We start from the raw sequence: 20203 nt of genomic DNA on the forward strand, positions 1-20203 counted from the left end.
GAACCAGAGGAACCAGAGGAACCAGAGGAACCAGAGGAATTGTCCCAGACTAAAATGCTTTTTTTTTGACGTACTAAAATGTGTTGATCCTGTGTGTTTGCGGTAAATCCGGGACACCCAGCAGTCATGTGACTTTGTGCATTGCCGTCGTCTGGAAGTCCAGGGAACCGGCAGGATCAACACATTCTAGTCCAGAACCAGTCCTGAAGGTGTTGATACGGCCAGGGTGGCTCCGGGACCAAGCAGAGCAGATCTGGACAGACTTCAGGTTTACGTTACTTCCCACTGTGGACTCGCTCTGCTCTGACCGTCGTTCCTCCAGAACAGGAGCGTCAAACTGGTTCCAGTTGAGGAGCCACATCAACCTGACCTCTGACCTCTGGAGGTCCAACAAGTCAAACATCACATTAAACTGCAGATATGGACAAATGTCAAAGTCTTTCCTTCTTTTGATCCTTTTGTAACTGCAGGAATTTGCCATTCTATTCTGAAATTTACAAATTAAAGTTAATCAGATATTATTATATTTGCAAAAAAAAAACAACCCTCAGTCACCTGTACCTGGATATTATATTTTTAGTCAGGATTAAAACAATTTGTCATCATCTGGAAATGTACGTATCTAAAGTACCACTTCACATAAATTGGACACCTTTATTGTGAAAGGTGTTGCGTCATGTGACCTCCACAGATGCATTAATGTCGGGGGTCAAATTCTGACCAAGGGCGGTTTTAAATGTCATTTTTTGCCAATCTGGTGTTTTTAGATCAGCCTCTGTCTGTTCATTTTTATACTTAAAAAAAAAAAATAAAAAAATCCCATGGCGGCCAGATTAGATCCTCTGGTGGGCCGCTTCTGGCCCCCGGGCCGCATGTTTGACACCCCTGCTCCAGAGGCTCTGCTGAAGGACTTCGCCTCATGAATGAAAGAGATGAAAGAGGCCTGACGCGTCATCCCAGAGCCTGCAGGACGTCTCGAAGGGTCACAAGTCGTCTGTGGGCGTCTCGCCTCCTCCCGGTCACACGAACCCCCGTCCATCCGACTAATGGAGCATTTAGAGGAGAAGACTCCGTGTCGTCAACCTCCGGATCAGTCGCATCGGTAATGTCTGATGCCATTTATACATACAATGACCGTCCATTTGTGCTGCGAGAGAGAGAGAGAGAGAGAACGCTGGCCTCGGCTCGCAAAGTGACACTGGAGCCGCAGCGAGGTGGAGCTGAGAGGGAAGGAGTGGCAGGTTTCATGTGGAACAAGAGTCACGTCTCGGTCCTTCTGAAGGCTGATCTGGTTTTTTACTCTCCTCTGGCTGATGAGCTCATCGTTGTTTCTTCTCTGTGTGATCTGCGTGAGTCTGTTCCGATCGTCAACGCTTCAGATCATATCGCTCACTTACAGACGCCACGGTCCAAAGACGTTCTGTCACGAGACTCTGAGATACTTGAGATACAGAGAGAACTTGTTTTCAGACGTGTTGTATGTGTTTTTTGTGTTTCTATAGAAACACAAAAGTAGATGCACCTATCTGAAACAACACTGTTTACAGGATGTTTACATGATGTTCCAGGTGATAATGCATCGTTTTTCATTTTAGAAAAGTTCTGTGGTTACAGAGCAACTTTTTGAAAATGATAGAAACACCGAAAATGATGTCGTTTTCATGTTGGGCCACTAGTTGTAGATGTTTTAGTACTGAAACCAAACACACACACACACACACACACACACACACACACACACACACACACACACACACACACACACACACACACACACACACACACACACAGCAGAGAACAATGAGCTCTAAACATTAATACTGTGAGAACATTATAGTGGACAGACCACCAAGTTGGATCAAAATTATGGTGACTGTCAAAATAAAAGTACCAAGTCCAGGAGAACATGGACTGGGAGTCTTGACACTTTGGAGGAAACATTGTTCTGATTGGCTCTACTGAGCATGTGCAGAACAATTAGTTACTAGCCACATGGTGACCAGGACCGGGAGCAGAGTTTCAGAAAAGTTCTGTTTTCACCAGTTTCCATGGAGACGAGTGGGAGCATTTTCAAAAGGTTTTGTTTTCAGTGAGTCGGAGCACCGCTGTCGTGGGAACAATCTCCCAAATCACTCCACTCAAAACATTGAGTAGACAAAGCCTGAGTTGTGTTCTAAGTGTCATCCATCCATCCATCCATCCATTCTTCCATCCATCCATCCATCCATTCTTCCATCCATCCATCCATCCATCCATCCATCCTCCATCCTCCATCCATCCATCCATCCATCCATCCATTCTTCCATCCATCCATCCATCCATCCATCCATCCATCCATCCATCCATCCATCCTCCATCCTCCATCCATCCATCCATCCATCCATCCATCCATCCATTCTTCCATCCATCCATCCATCCATCCATCCATCCATCCATCCTCCATCCTCCATCCATCCATCCATCCATCCATCCATTCTTCCATCCATCCATCCATCCATCCTCCATCCATCCATCCATCCATCCATCCATCCATTCTTCCATCCATCCATCCATCCATCCATTCTTCCATCCATCCTCCATCCTCCATCCTCCATCCATCCTCCATCCATCCATCCATCCATCCATCCAGCCTCCATCCATCCATCCATCCATCCTCCATCCATCCATCCATCCTACTCCAACTGCCATTGTCGTGTAAATGGACAGACAAACACTATGAAAGTTTTGTATTTTCAGTTGAAGTCGTTGCCATGGTAACAGGCCCTTAGATCTCTAACATAAAGGCCGATTCATCCTCCATGAGAACAAGATGGAGGTTGAGCAGTGGGGGGTCCTGCTGAACAAAATGATGTCATTTCCTTTAGTTTGAGCAGCTCCGACCGTCCTGAACTGTGGAGGCGCTGCTCTGCTGAACCTTCAGCTCTGACGTGTGCTGCTCGTGGTGTTAAAGCTCACTGATCACCATCAGTCCTGTTTTAATCATATCTAGCTTCTGACATCGCTGCTGTCTGAGCGCCGCAGCTCTGTAAAACGTCGTGATGCACCTGAACGCATCACTCAAAGCTCCTGCAGTGGAAACTGGACAAACATGGCGCTGGAACTAAAACTCTCTTTTACTAGTGAGACAGTTCAGAGGAATGTTTCTGACTGCACAGGAGGAGAGGAAAGTTCAAATGCTGCTTCACAGACGAGAGGCTGCTGTGAGGGGGCGTGGCCTGTTGTGAGGGGGGGTGGTCTGCTGTGAGGGGGCGTGGCCTGTCAGCAGGAATGGGAAGGCTACTTGAACACTGTAATCCGTTACAATTACAAGTGACTTTTCAAAAAAATTTAATCAGTTACTTACTCTGAGTACCAAAAAAATACGTAATGTGCCAGAGTGGTTTTAGTTACTTTTGGATTACTTCACCAGTAAACATAAAAAATATAGACAAGAAAGAATAGAATGTGTCGTCTGCTCAGTGTGTTGACACGTCTTATACACAAGCTGCACTGAACTTATTGAACTAGATGTAATACTCTAGTTCTAGCCCTTTTTATCGGCCGCTTGCTGACGACACTGCCAAACTTCCATCTTCATCTCAGACTTCAACAAGACAGTACGGGGGCCTTTTGACAACTGGCTGTTTTACGTCTAGTGACAGTAACTCCATTTCTCTCTTTCTCCATCAATAGCTCAGGTATGCTGCTGTTGTCTTCAAATGTCTTTAATAGATTGTGTTCTGCATCCAATCAGCATTAGTTGACTTGATTGGCCACATTTGACACAGACCCCCCCCCCCCCCCCCCCCCCTCCCCCACCACCACCACCACCCTGAAGGCCAGGGGCTGTGCCACCATGAAATGCCATTGGCTGCGTCACAAAGCGGTGGGTTGGATGCTGCGGCCGCGAGGAAGCCCAATATGACACGTAAAATCCTGTTAGGATGCAGATTAGCTGTATCTGCGCCGCGCCTGTCAATACCTATTATGTGCGGCGGGCGAGGACGAGGACGAGGCCTGACGCGGAAACGACCCGGCCAGGACGGAGGAGAATCGGCGCCGACACTGGAGGAGGCAGAGCGGGTCAGTCCCCCCCCCCACCCCGTCACAATGAGCAGGAAACGCATTCACGGCAGAACGTCGGCGGAATAATTCAAAGAAATCAAAGACGAGGAAGACTGTGAGCCCGCGAGCAGGCAGGGTGAGTGTTAATGGCTCTGAGGGGAAGGACGAGCTTCTCATTTGGAAAACAAATGTGGTTCAATTTCAGAATAGCCGCACTCACTTAACGCTGCAGCAGAGGACACACGCTGACATTTCATCCACGCTCAGACAGACGATCTGAAATGTGTAAAGGCCACAGCCAAGAGAAGCAGCGTCAAGACTTAAAGCAAAGCAGCAGTGAGCCCCACCTTTCTCCACCTTTCTCCACCTTTCGCTGCACCACAGTTTACTCATCGTTGGCTTCATGCCGGGATCGGAGTCATTCTCATTGATAATTGTTCTGTTTTGTGAAAAAATAGCGACATTTTGATCACGTTTACTCTTCAAACTGCGTGATTTCAATAAAAGCTTATATTCAGGCAGTAGTTTACTCAAATGGAACTGGACTGTGTGTGACCCTTGAACTAAAAGGATTTCTTGCCTTTGCTTTAAATGTCATTCAATTCCTCTTCAGGCAGTGCCAATCTATGATTTTCACCAGTTTTCTCTGACAATCTCTTTTATTGTTGCGTCACAGAATGAATGTACTTGTATCAATGTAAGTTGTGATTCATCTCTGGGATTTAAATGTGTGTGTAATTTCAATAAATAGCTGTTCACAAGAGAAACAGTCTTTAATGGGGCTCATTTGCAGATCCTTTTCTCCTCGATTGTGACGCACGTTGAAGCTGCTCAGTAAATTGCTTTTCTCTTCCTACCTGGGAAAGAATCAACATGACGACAATGGCTGAGAAAACGTTGCAATGGCAGAGGTTTTTTTTTCGTTCCAGGGTCTCTCAGGTTCAGTCAACAATGTGATTTAGATTCTCTTCGCCGAAGCAGGTCTGACGCCTTCTGGAATATTTTAACCGCGTCTCGATCCTCAGCTTCCTGCCGGCGGATATTTGTGACGGCTTGATAAGAGAAAGGACAGTTTACAGCTTCCAATGTGAGATAGAGGAGGGCTGGAGGAGTGAGGAGGTTGACCTCCTTCTGGAGACGTGATTGGAGCTCCGTGACGCATGACGAGGGTCCGGATGGGCCGAGGTGTGGAGAGGCTCTCTGGCTGCAGTGAATCAGCCTCAGGACGCCACTAATCAGCTTCATTAGACTCCCGCTTTATAGATAAGGAGACAAATCACATCAAGCATTGTGCATTTGCCAGTTGCAGATCTGAGCGGAGCGGCGGGGAGAGACGCTCCGGAAGGACAGGAAACGACCAGTGAGGCAAACACAGCCTAGAGGAATTAAAAGGAACTGATGGAGGCTTTCATTTACTCTCTTTTCATGTCCAAACCAAAACCAGGCCACTGGAAACGCCGTGAAGAGAAGCTGAACTCCGGGTTTGAAACTTCATTCATTCATTTACTCAATGACAACTAAGCAACAGCAGCAGTGTTTCTGTGTGCTTCGTACCAAATATGTAATAAGTGTCTTGAAGACAAATTTATGGTATTAAAATGACCGTTCAGGCAAAAATATGGCACAAACTGTACAAACTGGCTCTGGAGCTACAGATGGTCTCGATTTGAGAAGCTGGACTAAAGCTGCTCTGACTTGAAGTAAAGAAAGAGCCGCTCTAAAAGAAGGAGGCGGTATGAAGGTAAGGTACGGTGGGCCACTGCCGAGTGCAAAAGCTGAAATAAGAAAACACGCATAAAGACAAAGGCAACAATAAAAAAAAAAGCAAAACAGACAGAGGCAAACAGCTCCAAAAACTAAAACAGATAAAAAAAACTCAAAAAAAACATTAAAAAAAAAAAAAAGCAATACAAATAAGCAAAATGGCTAAAATAGCCATCATAGTCAGCAAATAAACCAAAAAAATGCAATAAAATTCTAATTTAAAAGTCATATTAGGAAACTTTCGGCCAGATATTTAGAAGAAATTAACATCAATTCACCTGAAAGGCTCAAGTGACAGGCGAAAACACATCGTTTGTTGTTTCGGGAAAGTTTCACGTTTCCACGGCAACGTTTTCAAAACGACGTCTGTCTCCACGTAAACGGGCGAGGTGCTGAAAACAACATAGTTGGCACACATGCAAACTAATGCCGCATGTCAAGAGACAATTTCCATTAAAAAGCGCTTTAATAATAAACAAGAGTAAAAGTGCAGAAGTTGTCAAGTGGAAGCAGCCAAATAAAGCTGAAAAGTGTAAATCCTGCCTCCCTTCCCACTCTCCCTGCTTTTCTTGCATCGACTCTGCACATTTGAATTCCTATTGGCCCCCGATGAGCTCGCCCGACTGCGGCGCCGCCCTGGAGGCCAGCCCAGGTCGACTCAGCTGCATGTGGGCCGTGGAAGTGGAGCACAGTTGATTTATGTCGTCACTTAGAGGGTTCTCAGAGTGACGGTGCACACGGCCTCAACCTGCTGAAGGCAGCAGCTTCACACACTTTCACTTATTGAGAAGCATCAGTCACGGTGTGAGAGGGAAAAACACCTCAGATACTTTTAGTAGATTGCTCTTTGAAAACTGATTCTACCATTGTTGTATCAAACATTGTTCAAACTCCTCATTCGGTCTTTGTAAAGCAGAAGAAGAAAACCTCCTGAGACCTGGTGAACAAGTATGTCACAACGTCCAACGGGTTTTATTGTAACGTCGCGCTTGTTTCACAAATTTGGTCGGTTCTTTGCTTAGTGACGCTGAAATTAAAGCCGAGCTCCGCCTCCTCCTGTTCCTTCCCCTCCAGAGACATTCTGTGACGAGGCCCCACGTAAGTAAAGTTTCAAACTAATGAGAATCTCTTGGGCCTGGAGGAACATCTGGTGCTGGACCAGGTTCTTCCTCAGGTTAGAAGAATTCCTGCCGCCGGCCTCGTGCGTCACGTCATGAAGTGAAGTTGTCTGAACATCTGGACATCTGAACATCTGGACATCTGAACATCTAACATCTGAACATCTGGACATCTGAACATCTGAACATTTAAACATCTGAACATCTGAACATTTAAACATCTGAACAACTGAACATCTGAACATTTAAACATCTGGACATCTGAACATCTAACATCTGAACATCTGAACATCTGAACATCTGAACATCTGAACATTTAAACATCTGAACAACTGAACACACCACTGACATCATTACACTGTGTTCAAGTCCAGAACGGACTCTTCCACTCTCACAGTAACAAGGATTTTACTCGGTAGTACCTATAAAATGACTAGTAATCAAAGGGTCAAGTTAACAGGGAGACACGTCGGAGGCGGCCAACACATATCGCTTTAGCTCCATTTACACTCAGCGACACCAGAGCCACACACACACTGTGTACAGCACACTGTGGCTGAGTTGGGGGGGTGGGTGAGAGGGTGGGGGAGGGGGGGGGGGGGGGGGGGGGGGGGGGCTGCAGCATGGTGTCCCAATAACACAAGGTCACCTTAAGTGGATTGGGATGAGGGAGGGTGCGGGAGCAATTCCCTCCAGACGACGACAAAACAGGAGCAACTCGTGAAAAAGTAATTAAGCAGGATGCACATCACTGATGCTACCAGGGGGGGGGGGGGGGGGGCTCGGGGTGGGGGGTCGGGGGGGCACATGTTTGTACACAAGATGTCTGCGAGGTGTCAGCTAATCGCACACAGAGCACTTGATTCACCTCGCGGAGTTCCGGGATGGAGGGCGGCTTTATGATATAATCCACATTACGCTCATGACTGAGAATCTACACCAGTCTGATGGTTCTGAACATGGCTGACCATTATGGAGCGACTGTCCAGATTATAGAGCACCTTCCCCTCTAACATCCAGATTATAGAGCAACTTCCCCTCTAACATCTAGATTATAGAGTATCTTCCCCCTCTAACATCAGATTATAGAGCATCTCCCTCCTCTAACATCCAGATTATACAGCATCTTCTTCCTCTATCATCCAGATTATAGAGCATCTTCCTCCTCTAGCATCAGATTATGGAGCATCTTCCCCTCTAACATCAGATTATAGAGCATCTTCCTCCTCTAACATCCAGATTATAGAGCATCTTCCCGCAACATCAGATTATAGAGCATCTTCCTCCTCTAACATCAGCTGATAGAGTATCTTCCTCCTCTAACATCAGATTATAGAGCATATTCCTCTCTAACATCAGATTATAGAGCATCTTCCTCCTCTAACATCAGATTATAAAGTATCTTCCCCCTCTAACATCAGATTATAGAGCATCTCCCTCCTCTAACATCCAGATTATAGAGCATCTTCCACCTCTAACATCAGATTATAGAGCACATTTCTCCTCTAACATCAGATTATAGAGCATCTTCCTCATCTAACATCAGATTATAGAGCATCTTCCGCCAACAGACCAGGTAGCGTATCATAGCAACTCTATAATAAAAATCCCACTATGTGAACATCATTAATACAAGACACACTTATTATTACTTATAAATGTATTGTATTATAATCATTAATGCAAAAGTGATAAAAGTGGTAAAACGTCTGTACGGAAACCTTTCAGTTTATCTGCAGTCGTTCATGACGAGGATCTTGGTCGTCCAGCTGGATTGAGGACTACATCAGTTTAATCTGGACCGTTCAAGGTGACGCTCGTAAAAAGTTGTGTGAAGCCAGACGGATGCAGACGACTCTGAGGTCAGTCGTTGATGCTCGTTGGTTTAAAAGGACTACGTTTCAGGCATTGTGGGACAGAAAGCCGCCCGTCTGCACATGGACGGACACACGCTCTTAATGAGACTGATCTGTCCTCTACCCAATACCTTCCAAAAGAGACTTGGGAAGAGTTGAGCTCAAAGTCAAATATCATATCGCTGCAAGAAAATAAGGAGGGTTTTTTTTAATGCATATTTGGACACGAAGATATTTAATATCAATTTTAACACTACCGGAAAATTTAAGTGGTATAGATACAATTATAAGTCAAGAAAATACTTTTTTAAAACTGTTTGTGAAATGTAGATAATGAAAAATATTTCTGGTGAAGAATACATTCAGTTTGGTGGCTGGTTGGTCGGTTGGTCGGATGGATGGATGGTTGGTTAGCTGGTTAGTGGGTTGGCTGGATGGTTAGTTGGATAGTTAGATGGTTGGTTGGTTTGTTGGTTGATTGGATGGTTGGTTGGTTTGTTGGTTGATTGGATGGTTGGTTGGTTGGTTGGTTGGTTGGTTAGCTGGTTAGTGAGTTGGCTGGATGTCTGGTTGTATGTTTGGTTGGATGGTGGTTGAGCTCCCCTCTTTATTTTATTAAATTTCCGGAGACAGAAACAAAGTCCTGCTTCATCAAGAGTGAATTACTAGCAAAAGAAGAAAGATACTGCAAAGCGAAGAGGAAAGTTGAACTATGAGAGGAAAACGGCGGCGACACGTGAAGGAAATCACGGAAAGTGACTGAACATGAAGTGATGAAATAAGTCGTATTGGACATAAATCTGACCAACAATCAAAGATATGAAGGTTCAAGAAGACGTGAGAGTAGAGGGGCTCAAATGTACTGCATCAAATACTGAAACGGTGAAACCAGGATTCTGAGGGAAACGTCAAGATCTGCACTGATACGCCTCTTCACCGAGCAGCGAACGCCGCACACATCTGTACATCTGTACATCTGTCAGTCTGCTGACAGGAGGTGTGTGTGTGTGGGGGGGGGGGGGGCAGTCCTCCAACTGGCCCCCGCCGGCTGTCAAGCTGACACATATGTGACGGAGGCTGCGACCTCCTCCGCTCTGAGGAAGCGACAGCCGCTGCACGCCGCGTCTCTACCTGGCGGTGGAAACAGACGAAGCTTCACTCAGTTCACCGGCTGACGGGAGCCAACGTCTGTTTTCAAACCTGCTGTTCAGGAGCCTCCAGGTGTCGTGTCAAACTGCCACCCAGTGTGTGTGTGTGTGTTAAAGTGTGTGTGTGTGTGTTAAAGTGTGTTTACCACCTCGTGTTCCCGCCTCGGTTTGATGTCGACTGTCTCTTCTGCCTTTCAAATGCTAATTTGCGTGTTTGTTTTTGTCTCTTCAGTGGAGTTGGAGGAGTTACGAGCAGCGCTCGGTTCCAGGCTGATGATCTGAACCGAGCCTCTCCCGCCGGCGTCTCGTACTAATTGCTTTTCAAAGTTGCTTGTTTTAAATCTGTGCTCTTCAATTCAGAACCAGCAAAGCCGACGGCGTGGGGAAGACGACGGCACGCCGCCCAGCGTGGGCAGGAAGTGATGCGTTTCTTCACTCTGCAGCCAGTGGCGTGTTTGTGCTGAGAAGGTTTACTGCATATCAAGAGTAACTAGTTACTTCTCAGCAACTCCTTTACTCTCAGACGATTTCTCACTTTAGCACATACGTCATAATGTGCATAGTGGCATTATTATTAGCATTAGCGTTAGCATTTGGCTACCTCACTGCTGCCACCAACAGCACAAAGGAATTTTTTTAAATCCTACATACTTTAAATCTACTTCCTGAAGGTTCTCCAGCAGTACCACTCGTGTGTGTGTGTGTGTGTGTGTGTGTGTGTGTGTGTGTGTGTGTGTGTGTGTGTGTGTGTGTGTGTGTGTGTGTGTGTGTGTGTGTGTGTGTGTGTGTGTGTCTGTGTGTTTTCAGTACTAAAACTAACAACAGCACCCACTAGTGGTCCTACATGGAATCTACATCAGTTTCAGTGTTTTCTGGAAACAGACATTGATTTCAAAATGTTGCTGTGTAAATGCAAAACTTTCCTGAAACAAAAATACACTGAAGTGTTCACTTAATCAGGTCATGTTATGAAAAAGTCAGCTCGCTGAAGGTTCTCCAACAGAACTAATCATCCCCATACAGGACCGACGCCCCAGAAGAAGAAAGAGTGTCCTCTCTCTCTCCTGGCTTGTTCCAGGTTTTAAAAAGTGTGTTGCTCCAAGCAGCCAATCAGAAATCAAACCCTATATAGTGTCATCGGGGGGTTTAGCCAATCACAATCAAGGTAGGCTCCTCCCCCTTTGACTCCTCCCACAATCAGGCAGCTCTGCTCTGGCACATGGCACCACGAGAGGAAGTACTTCCTCCTCTTCCCATAGATGGTCATGTGTGGGCGGAGCCAGTCCAGCTCACACAGACACAGCAGATTCTGAATGCAGCTCCTAGGATCCAATATTGTAATGGAGGAGAATCAAGGAGGAGCTGGAAACTTTGAATACGAGGTTTCTGGAGAGACCAGGAGGAGGCGGAGGAGGAGGTGAACTGGATTATAGGACCTCTTTAAATGTTTTTTGGAATACTTTCAGTGTGATTTCTCTGAGCTTTGTTGGATCAGTAGCATATCAATACCAACGTAGTGGGTCCTGGCTGTGATGACAATACCGAGGTCATGTGACGTTAGCGGACATGCTCAGTCTGACGAGGACATTCTGGTCGTATTCGTTACTTAAAAAGTGGATTTCTTCCAAATGAAATGCCAGAACCAGACCAGGAAAGTCACAACTTAACTCATGCTCATCATCATCATCATCATCATCATCATCATCTTCCGTTTCCAGTGAGGCGTGAGCTACACTTTGAGAACAAGTGATTCAAATAAGCATCACAGGAAGTGAGAGTTTGAAAGTTGAGCTGATCAAAGACAAAGATCAGCTGATTTAAAGCCATAATGACACAAAAAAGAAGGATATTTTAAGGATTGAGACGCAAAAAGAATCTCCGCAAAACATTTGTGAAATCAGCAGTTTCACACATCGTCACTCAGACAAAGAGTCCCGCAGAAACACGGTGAAGTGAGATCGTCCTCGACTTACCTTGCAGACAGGAAGTGGAGGAAAACGTCAAACGTCAACACAAACAAACTCATGCAGATAAATCGAATTCATGCATTCATTCAAAGGCAAACCTGAAATACTACAGCTTTGTTCAGTGTCTGTGTGTGTGTGTGTGTGTGTGTGTGTGTGTGTGTGTGTGTGTGTGTGTGTGTGTGTGTGTGTGTGTGTGTGTGTGTGTGTGTGTGTGTGTGTGTGTGTGTGTGCAGGAGGACGTACCGTAGGACATGGGGACGTCCAGGTCGGCCTGCCAGGACATCTGTCCCGACTCGTCGATGGAGTGCTGCGCTGTGGAAACACATCAGGCCTCTTGTTTACCAGCCGTCCAACTCCACTACATAATGATTAGCAGGACATTACGTTGGTCTCTACGGTGCCATGCAGCCTCGGCGTACGCAGCCTCGGTGCCACGCTGTCTCGGCGCCACGCTGCCTCGGCGTATGCAGCCTCGGCGCCACGCTGCCTCGGCGCCACGCTGCCTCGGTGCCACGCAGCCTCGGTGCCATGCAGCCTCGGCGTATGCAGCCTCGGCACCACACTGCCAAGGCGTATGTAGCCTTGACGTATGCAGCCTTGGCGCCACGCTGCCTCGGCGTATGTAGCCTTGGCGTATGCAGCCTCGGCATATGCAGCCTCGGTGCCACGCTGCCTCGGCGTATGTAGCCTTGGCGTATGCAGCCTCGGTGCCACGCTGCCTCGGCGTATGTAGCCTTGGCGTGTGCAGCCTTGGCGCCATGCTGCCTCGGTGCCACGCTGCCTCGGTGTATGCAGCCTCGGTGCCATGCAGCCTCGGCGCCACGCTGCCTCGGTGCCATGCAGCCTCGGCGTACGCAGCCTCGGCGTATGCAGCCTCGGCGTCACGCTGCCTAGGCGTATGTAGCCTTGACGTATGCAGCCTTGGCGCCACGCTGCTTCGGCGTATGTAGCCTTGGCGTATGCAGCCTCGGTGCCACGCTGCCTCGGCGTATGTAGCCTTGGCGTATGCAGCCTTGGCGCCATGCTGCCTCGGCGCCACGCTGCCTCGGTGTATGCAGCCTCAGTGCCACGCTGCCTCGGCGTATACAGCCTTGGCGTATGCAGCCTCGGCGCCACGCTGCCTCGGCGTATGCAGCCTCGGCGTATGCAGCCTCGGCGCCACGCTGCCTCGGCGTATGCAGCCTCGGCGTATGCAGCCTTGGTGCCACGCTGCCTCGGCGTATGTAGCCTTGGCGTATGCAGCCTTGGCGCCATGCTGCCTCGGCGCCGCGCTGCCTCGGTGTATGCAGCCTCAGTGCCACGCTGCCTCGGCGTATACAGCCTTGGCGTATGCAGCCTCGGCGCCACGCTGCCTCAGCGTATGCAGCCTCGGCGTATGCAGCCTCGGCGCCACGCTGCCTCGGCGTATGCAGCCTCGGCGTATGCAGCCTCGGTGCCACGCTGCCTCGGCGTATGTAGCCTTGGCGTATGCAGCCTTGGCGCCACGCTGCCTCGGCGCCGCGCTGCCTCGGTGTATGCAGCCTCAGTGCCACACTGCTTCGGCGTATACAGCCTCGGCATATGCAGCTTCGGCGCCACGCTGCCTCGGCGCCATACTGCCTCGGCGCCACGCTGCCTCGGCGCCGATGGCCTACAGAGTGTGTCAGTGTGACTTTGTCATCGGGAAGTGTGGATTTAATCGTGCACGAGGAGCGAGGACACGTGAGAACTTTGCAAGATGTCACTTCCAGCCACTCTGACTCATAATGTCCATCCAGCACCGAGCTCCACCACAACTCACATTCTCTCTCTCTCTCTCCCTTTCTTATCTCTTTGTTTGTTTTTTTTCCTGCTCTGTCATTTGGCAGGAGGACGGCGGCAGCGTGACGCCCTGAGTGGACTGATTGTCATTCTGCAGGGCGGCTTTTCACTGTGAAGTGGAAGAGAAGGATAATGAGAGTGGTCTACCTTTCAAGTGGCCGCGACCCAGAGTGACGAACCCGGAGGAGATGAAGTTGTGCATGTCTTGGCCTCCACTGCGAAGGGTTTCTTTCCCATAATGCCCTGTGGGAGACAAGATATTAGTGTTGCAACTGAATCACTGAGGTCAAAGGGCTGGATGTGAACCAAAGAGGCCACAAGACATGAGCATTTCCATTTTGGTGGACTGGATCGCATCGCAGAGTAAAGAAAAGAACCACTGAGTGCAATACGGAATCTGTCCACTGGGGGCATTCACTGCCCAACAGGACACATTTTACGAACGTTACACTGCCTTCTCTTTCCATCAACGTTCCAAACAATTCCAAATTCAGCACGACTTTCTAGGCAAAATATTATAAAGTCAGAACTCACCAGCCAGTGATGTGATTCCCGAGTCAATAAAAGTGTTTAGTTTACAAAAACAGCGGAGCTTCATCAGCATAGAGCAGAGGTCTTCACTCTGCAGCCACATGTCGCTCTTTAGCCCCCTCTAGTGACACGCAAGTTAGATGCATAGAAATGTCGTCTCAAGTCATTGTCAAAAGGACGAAACAAGCTAAAGCTACATGAAATTTGGGAGAAAATGTAAAAACAGCTAAAAAAGAAACCTAAAATTAGTGGTTTGTAAAATTGCAAAAAAAAATCTGCAAAATGGTTACGACAGCTAAATTTGCAAAATTGTTTAAAAGAAATGCAGAAAAAAAGTGATAGTGCTAAAATCAGACTAAAATAAATGTATTAGAATGGTCAAATCCCTCAGTTGTAAATGAAACTTCATTATGCAACATAACAGTTTTTGTACATATAGCAAAATTATATTCTAGTTTTTTTTTTTTTATCATTTCGAATTTGAAACGTGTTCTGCGGCTCCAGTTGGATTGAATTTGTTTGTAAAGAGTTGTATATGTGTCTTTGGCAGTGGGTGCAGGTATTTAAGGTGTCACACTGAGCGATGGTTGACGACCACGCCATGGCTTAACAGTTATTAAGGTTATTAACAGAAATATTCAAAGTTTGTTGAACTATGAAGAAAAGACAGATATGAACTGAGCTGAAGAAAAAAAAAGAACATGAACTTTAAAAAAAATTCAAGCGAGTGGAGGAGCATCACGGGCTCGTCGGTACGTGAAGCTGAAGGACGCCGGCGAGGCAATCAGCAGATTCACATCATCCATTTACTCTGAATGCTCTTCTTTCTTTTTTTTCTCCACAGTAACTAAAATATTAAATTTAACTGTGCCGTAAAACCGCAGCGCTTTTGGCTCCTCGGAGGACAAAAAAAAAAAAGAGGATAAAAGTTGGGAGCACTCGATGCTGTAATTGATTTCACGGGAGTCGGTGTGTGCGAGTCGGAGGCTCTGGACTCCAGGTGAATTTCCTCCACGTTCAAAGACCAGGAATGTAATTTGTCCATCTCTGAGCCTCGGCCGTAATGGAGACTGCAGCGTGGAGCACAATGGAGCGGGACGAGCCGCGGCGGCGGAGGCAGCGCTCAATTGCACTGCCAATCACCGGCTAGTCTGAACGGCAACGGGCAACGAGCAAACGGCACGCGGAGGAAGAAGGAGTGAATCAGGAATCCCAGGAATCCCGTAGAGACGCTTGATTAGACCGCCTCCCTGTTCCTCCCTCATCGCTTCCACTGTTACCATGACAATGATTTCAAGTGGAAACGCGAAACTTTCCTCGGGTTTCGGGGGCATGGCAGGCTACCATGGCAGGAACTAGTTCCTCTGCACATGCTCAGTAGAGACGATCAGAACAGTTTCCTCTGTGGTGTCATGACCCCCAGTCCTTATCCTCCTGGACCTGGGACTTTTATTTTGACAGTGACTGTAACAATAAGTCAACAAGAATGTGTTCATGTTTAGAAGTTATTGTTCCCTGCTGTGTGTGTGTGTGTGTGTGTGTGTGTGTGTGTGTGTGTGTGTGTGTGTGTGTGTGTGTGTGTGTGTGTGTGTGTGTGTGTGTGTGTGTGTGTGTGTGTGTGTGTGTGTGTGTGTGTGAGTGTGTGTTTTCAAAACTAAAACTAACAACAGCACCCACTAGTGGTCCGACATGGATGCCACATCATTTTCAGCATTTTGCGGTTTCAGTGTAAACTGACATTGTTTTCAAAACGTTGCCAGTAAAAACTGAAAATTTTCAGAAAGGAAAAGGTAAAAAACACTTGAAAAAACTCAAAACTACTTAAACGGGGCCTGAGAAGCTGTTAAGAGATAGATATTAAATAGAATAGAAGAGAAGAGAAGTGAATCCTTCCTGTAATTGTCACCAGTCCTGCAAGATTAAAAAGTGCCCTATCATCTATGCATCGTACGATCAATCACTAAACCCTACAGATAAAACCTGTTAGGAATATAGTAGTAGAGGCCTGAACAGAAACTCATCACTGATACACAAAGCAGTACATTCTACTGCACGGCTCTCCTTACGCAGTACATTACGGGTCTGTTGGTTCTTGTTTCCACTGGCCTGTGGCGTTTAAACAGGGTGTGACCTGTCCACCAGAATATTGGCATTAAAGGTTCTAAAGATTCTAAAGTCCGTCCCTCCAGGCCGCTGGGTGAATCCGAGATCGAACAACACTTCAAATGTTCATAATGAGAAGAAGCACCTGGGAGCGCCGGGACTCGGCCTTCATCACGACAACACAGCTCGTCTGTTTGTTCTTCGTCAAACCCGGAGGAAAACTAAAAGCTGATTACTGGCGCACTTTGCCCACCGCTGCTAATCTGGGACCGTCGGAGGAACCAGGAAGAAACATCCGAGGAGAGACGGAGAGTTTCTGTGCAGCGATAATCCTGCAGCCGGCTGTGATATAGATTACTCAACATGAACTTCCTCATTATTTCTGAAAATGTGACAGCAACAAAAAAAAAAAAACCCAAAACGAACTGTCTCCTCTCTGGCGCATAGTAATTAAAAAAAAACAAAAAAAAACAGAAGAAGCTGTAATGTGGAGGATAGTGGGACCGCATGGTAATGTTGTAATTGGCCTTCAGGGAAAGTAAACATCAGATAAGTGGCGCCTTGTTTCCTCGTGTGGAGTCGGAGCGGGAGTCACGCTAAACTCAAACCGTCACTTTAAAATCACTGACGTTTGTATCGTTTCACCTTTATGGCAGTTTATTGGTCAAACAAAGGCAACTGGCAGAACTGAGGCCTGCGTGTTTTATAACGAGGGCCAATGCAGAATTTATCTTCTATAGCAGTGTTTTTCAACCTTTTTTGAGCCAAGACACACTTTTTTCTTTGGAAAAACCTGGAGTCACACCACCACCACCACCACCACCACCACCACCACCACCACCACCACCACCCGAAAATGTTAAAATGTGAAACTTTGTAGCCTCTATTAACAATATAAAGTCTTTCTCATCAAAGTTTTATCAACAGGAATCAAGCAAATGCAGAAAAAAGTATTTCCCAATGTGTTTTTTTAATAGTGCCTCCTTCAGTGTGAAACCTGGACCTGATGGATGAAGAGCTGAGATCCTGGTTCACATTCTTCCTTTTCTAAAACTTCTCCATCACTGTCACTGACACAGTACTTTGATACAAGATGGTAGCAGGAGGTGGAGATGAACCACACTGACGTCTGTCACTTTCACTTTCACCGGCAAAGTTCTGTGCTGCCCTCTAGTGGTGAAGAGTATTTATACATGATTACTCTGCAACACACTGTCGATTGTGAGAGCAAATGTTTTTTTGAAAAAAATGTGAAATTGGATACTTTCCCACGGCTCACCTGATGAGATCTCGCGGAAACACCAGTGTGCCGCGGCACAGTGGTTGAAAAACACTGCTCTATAATCTGACTGACTTTTATTTTGACAGTCACCGTAAATCACGACACCACTTGGTGGTCTGTCCACTGGAATGTCAGTTGACTCCCCTTGTTCTGTGTTCAACAGGACGACCATGTGAGGCTCCGGCTGCAGCGACCAGCCGCTCTGCACAACCCTTATGTTGATATAATCCCACACTCGCTCTCTCACGTGGAAGCGTTAATAAGAGCTGTTGTGTTGAACAACCGCCGACACAAACAGCCTCTGTAATTGTTGCTCTACAGGCAGAATCATTTTCATCAGCGACGTGACACCGTTTGTAAAAAACTTCCTCCCAAACTGAAGGAACTGAAATGAACCCGGCAGCATCCAGCAGAGACCCTCGGTTCTCCGCCGCTACTTTCACCTCGGCGCCAAAATGTCAGGACCCACGGGGAATGAAACCATCAACCTCAACCAGGGTGTGGAGGAGAACATTTCTCATCCTAGCATCAGATTATAGAGCATCTATCTCCTCTAACATCAGATTATAGAGCATCTTCCTCATCCTAGCATCAGATTATAGAGCACCTATCTCCTGTAACATCAGATTATAGAGCATATTCCTCCTCTAACATAAGATTATAGAGCATCTTCCCCCTCTAACATCAGATTATAGAGTATCTATCTCCTCTAACATCAGATTATAGAGCATCTTCCTCCTCTAACATCAGATTATAGAGCACCGTCCTCCTCTAACATCAGATTATAGAGTATCTATCTCCTCTAACATCATATTATAGAGCATCTTCCTCATCCTAGCATCAGATTATAGAGCATCTATATCCTCTAACATCAGATTATAGAGCATCTTCCTCATCCTAGCATCAGATTATAGAGCATCTATCTCCTGTAACATCAGATTATAGAGCATCTTCCTCATCCTAGCATCAGATTATAGAGCATCTATCTCCTCTAACATCAGATTATAGAGCATCTTCCTTATTCTAGCATCAGATTATAGAGCACCTATCTCCTGTAACATCAGGTTATAGAGCATCTTCCCCCTCTAACATCAGATTATAGAGTATCTATCTCCTCTAACATCAGATTATAGAGCATCTTCCTCCTCTAACATCAGATTATAGAGTATCTATCTCCTCTAACATCATATTATAGAGCATCTTCCTCATCCTAGCATCAGATTATAGAGCATCTATATCCTCTAACATCAGATTATAGAGCATCTTCCTCATCCTAGCATCAGATTATAGAGCATCTATCTCCTGTAACATCAGATTATAGAACATCTTCCTCCTCTAACATCAGATTATAAAGCATCTTCCTCCTCTAACATCAGATTATAGAGCATCTATCTCCTCTAACATCAGATTATAGAGCATCTATCTCCTCTAACATCAGATTATAAAGCATCTTCCTCCTCTAACATCAGATTATAGAGCATCTTCCTCCTCTAACATCAGATTATAGAGCATCTTCCTCCTCAAACATCAGATCATAGAGCATCTTCATGTTGGATTCTTCCACCTGAACTCAGATATCAAATCTAAATGTGGAGGAAGATGCTCTAAAATCTGGATTTCAATGACTTCAGCCTCCTCCGGTCCTAAACCAGTGTGACACTGGTGAGCTGCAGGTTTGTCCAGGTGAGTGACTGAACTCTTCCTCAGGGTTTCTACCAGCTGGACGTCTCCTGAAGGTCGTCATGTCAGCCGACGGTGAATCGGAGAATTGTGAGGAGTTATTTTCTGTGTCCGTCTCAAGCTTCCCTTCATCCTCGGTTTCTTCAGTAGAACTCTTCGGGTCACGGACGTCATAAAAACAGAGTTAATGGTAGAAAGAGGGCATATGTAGAAAGAGTTTTCTTCCTGAGGATCTTGTTCTCTATCAACTCTTTGTTCTGTAAAGATTTTCCCTCAAAACCTACAAATTCCCAATGAATGAAAGTAATAAAGTCTTTTTCTCACAGATGAATGGCTAAAAAAACATTCATTTAACTCTCTCAATAAACATGCTAAATTGTTTTCATTCGTTTTTCACGATGTTCCATCAGTGACAAATGAAAACCAGAATGTCATCTGCATATTATAACAACTCTGTGTTGTTGATCTCATTACAAAGGGAGGGACGACTCGCTCAGCCCTAAAATGGACGAATAGTTTTGAATTGAACTAATCTACTGATATATTTAAATAAGCTTCTCCTTGTGTTGCTGCACTGAGAAAAATAATTCCTTCCATTTGCACAAATAATGAGAAACACTTTGTGATTAAAACTGCGGCGTGTAATAATGAACGTCAGAGTGACAAAAGGATTTGTTGATGAAAAGAATCACCGCTGGCGCGCTCGGCAAGATTAATGACATTTGTTTACCTACAACAGTCATGGAATCTGAGAGCAGATATGTGCATTGAATTCAATACTAATAAATAAAATGTAAACCGTGAAGGAAAAGCTTTCTTTTTTTCCCATCTATTTCAGCGACGAGGCGATTCACAGCAGTTTGCGTTGACGCTTCTGAGGCGGTTTCACAATCGCAACAAAAAGAGCATA

At 46.1% G+C, this 20203-nt stretch overlaps 1 protein-coding gene across 1 annotated transcript in view; it reads right to left on the reverse strand.

The window, feature by feature from the left end:
- The window catches only part of LOC308141458 (shisa family member 6), a gene marked incomplete at both ends in the record, with an annotated part of 100273 nt that overhangs the window by 66656 nt on the left and 13414 nt on the right, over positions 1-20203 (reverse strand). The window contains 2 exons of the mRNA XM_080511632.1: positions 12141-12209; positions 13845-13940. Of these exons, the coding sequence (XP_080367758.1) occupies positions 12141-12209; positions 13845-13940 (165 nt within the window). The remainder of the gene's footprint in view (positions 1-12140; positions 12210-13844; positions 13941-20203) is intronic.

Source organism: Blennius ocellaris (genome assembly GCF_963422515.1).
Source record: "Blennius ocellaris genome assembly, chromosome: 16".
NCBI lineage: Eukaryota > Metazoa > Chordata > Actinopteri > Blenniiformes > Blenniidae > Blennius > Blennius ocellaris.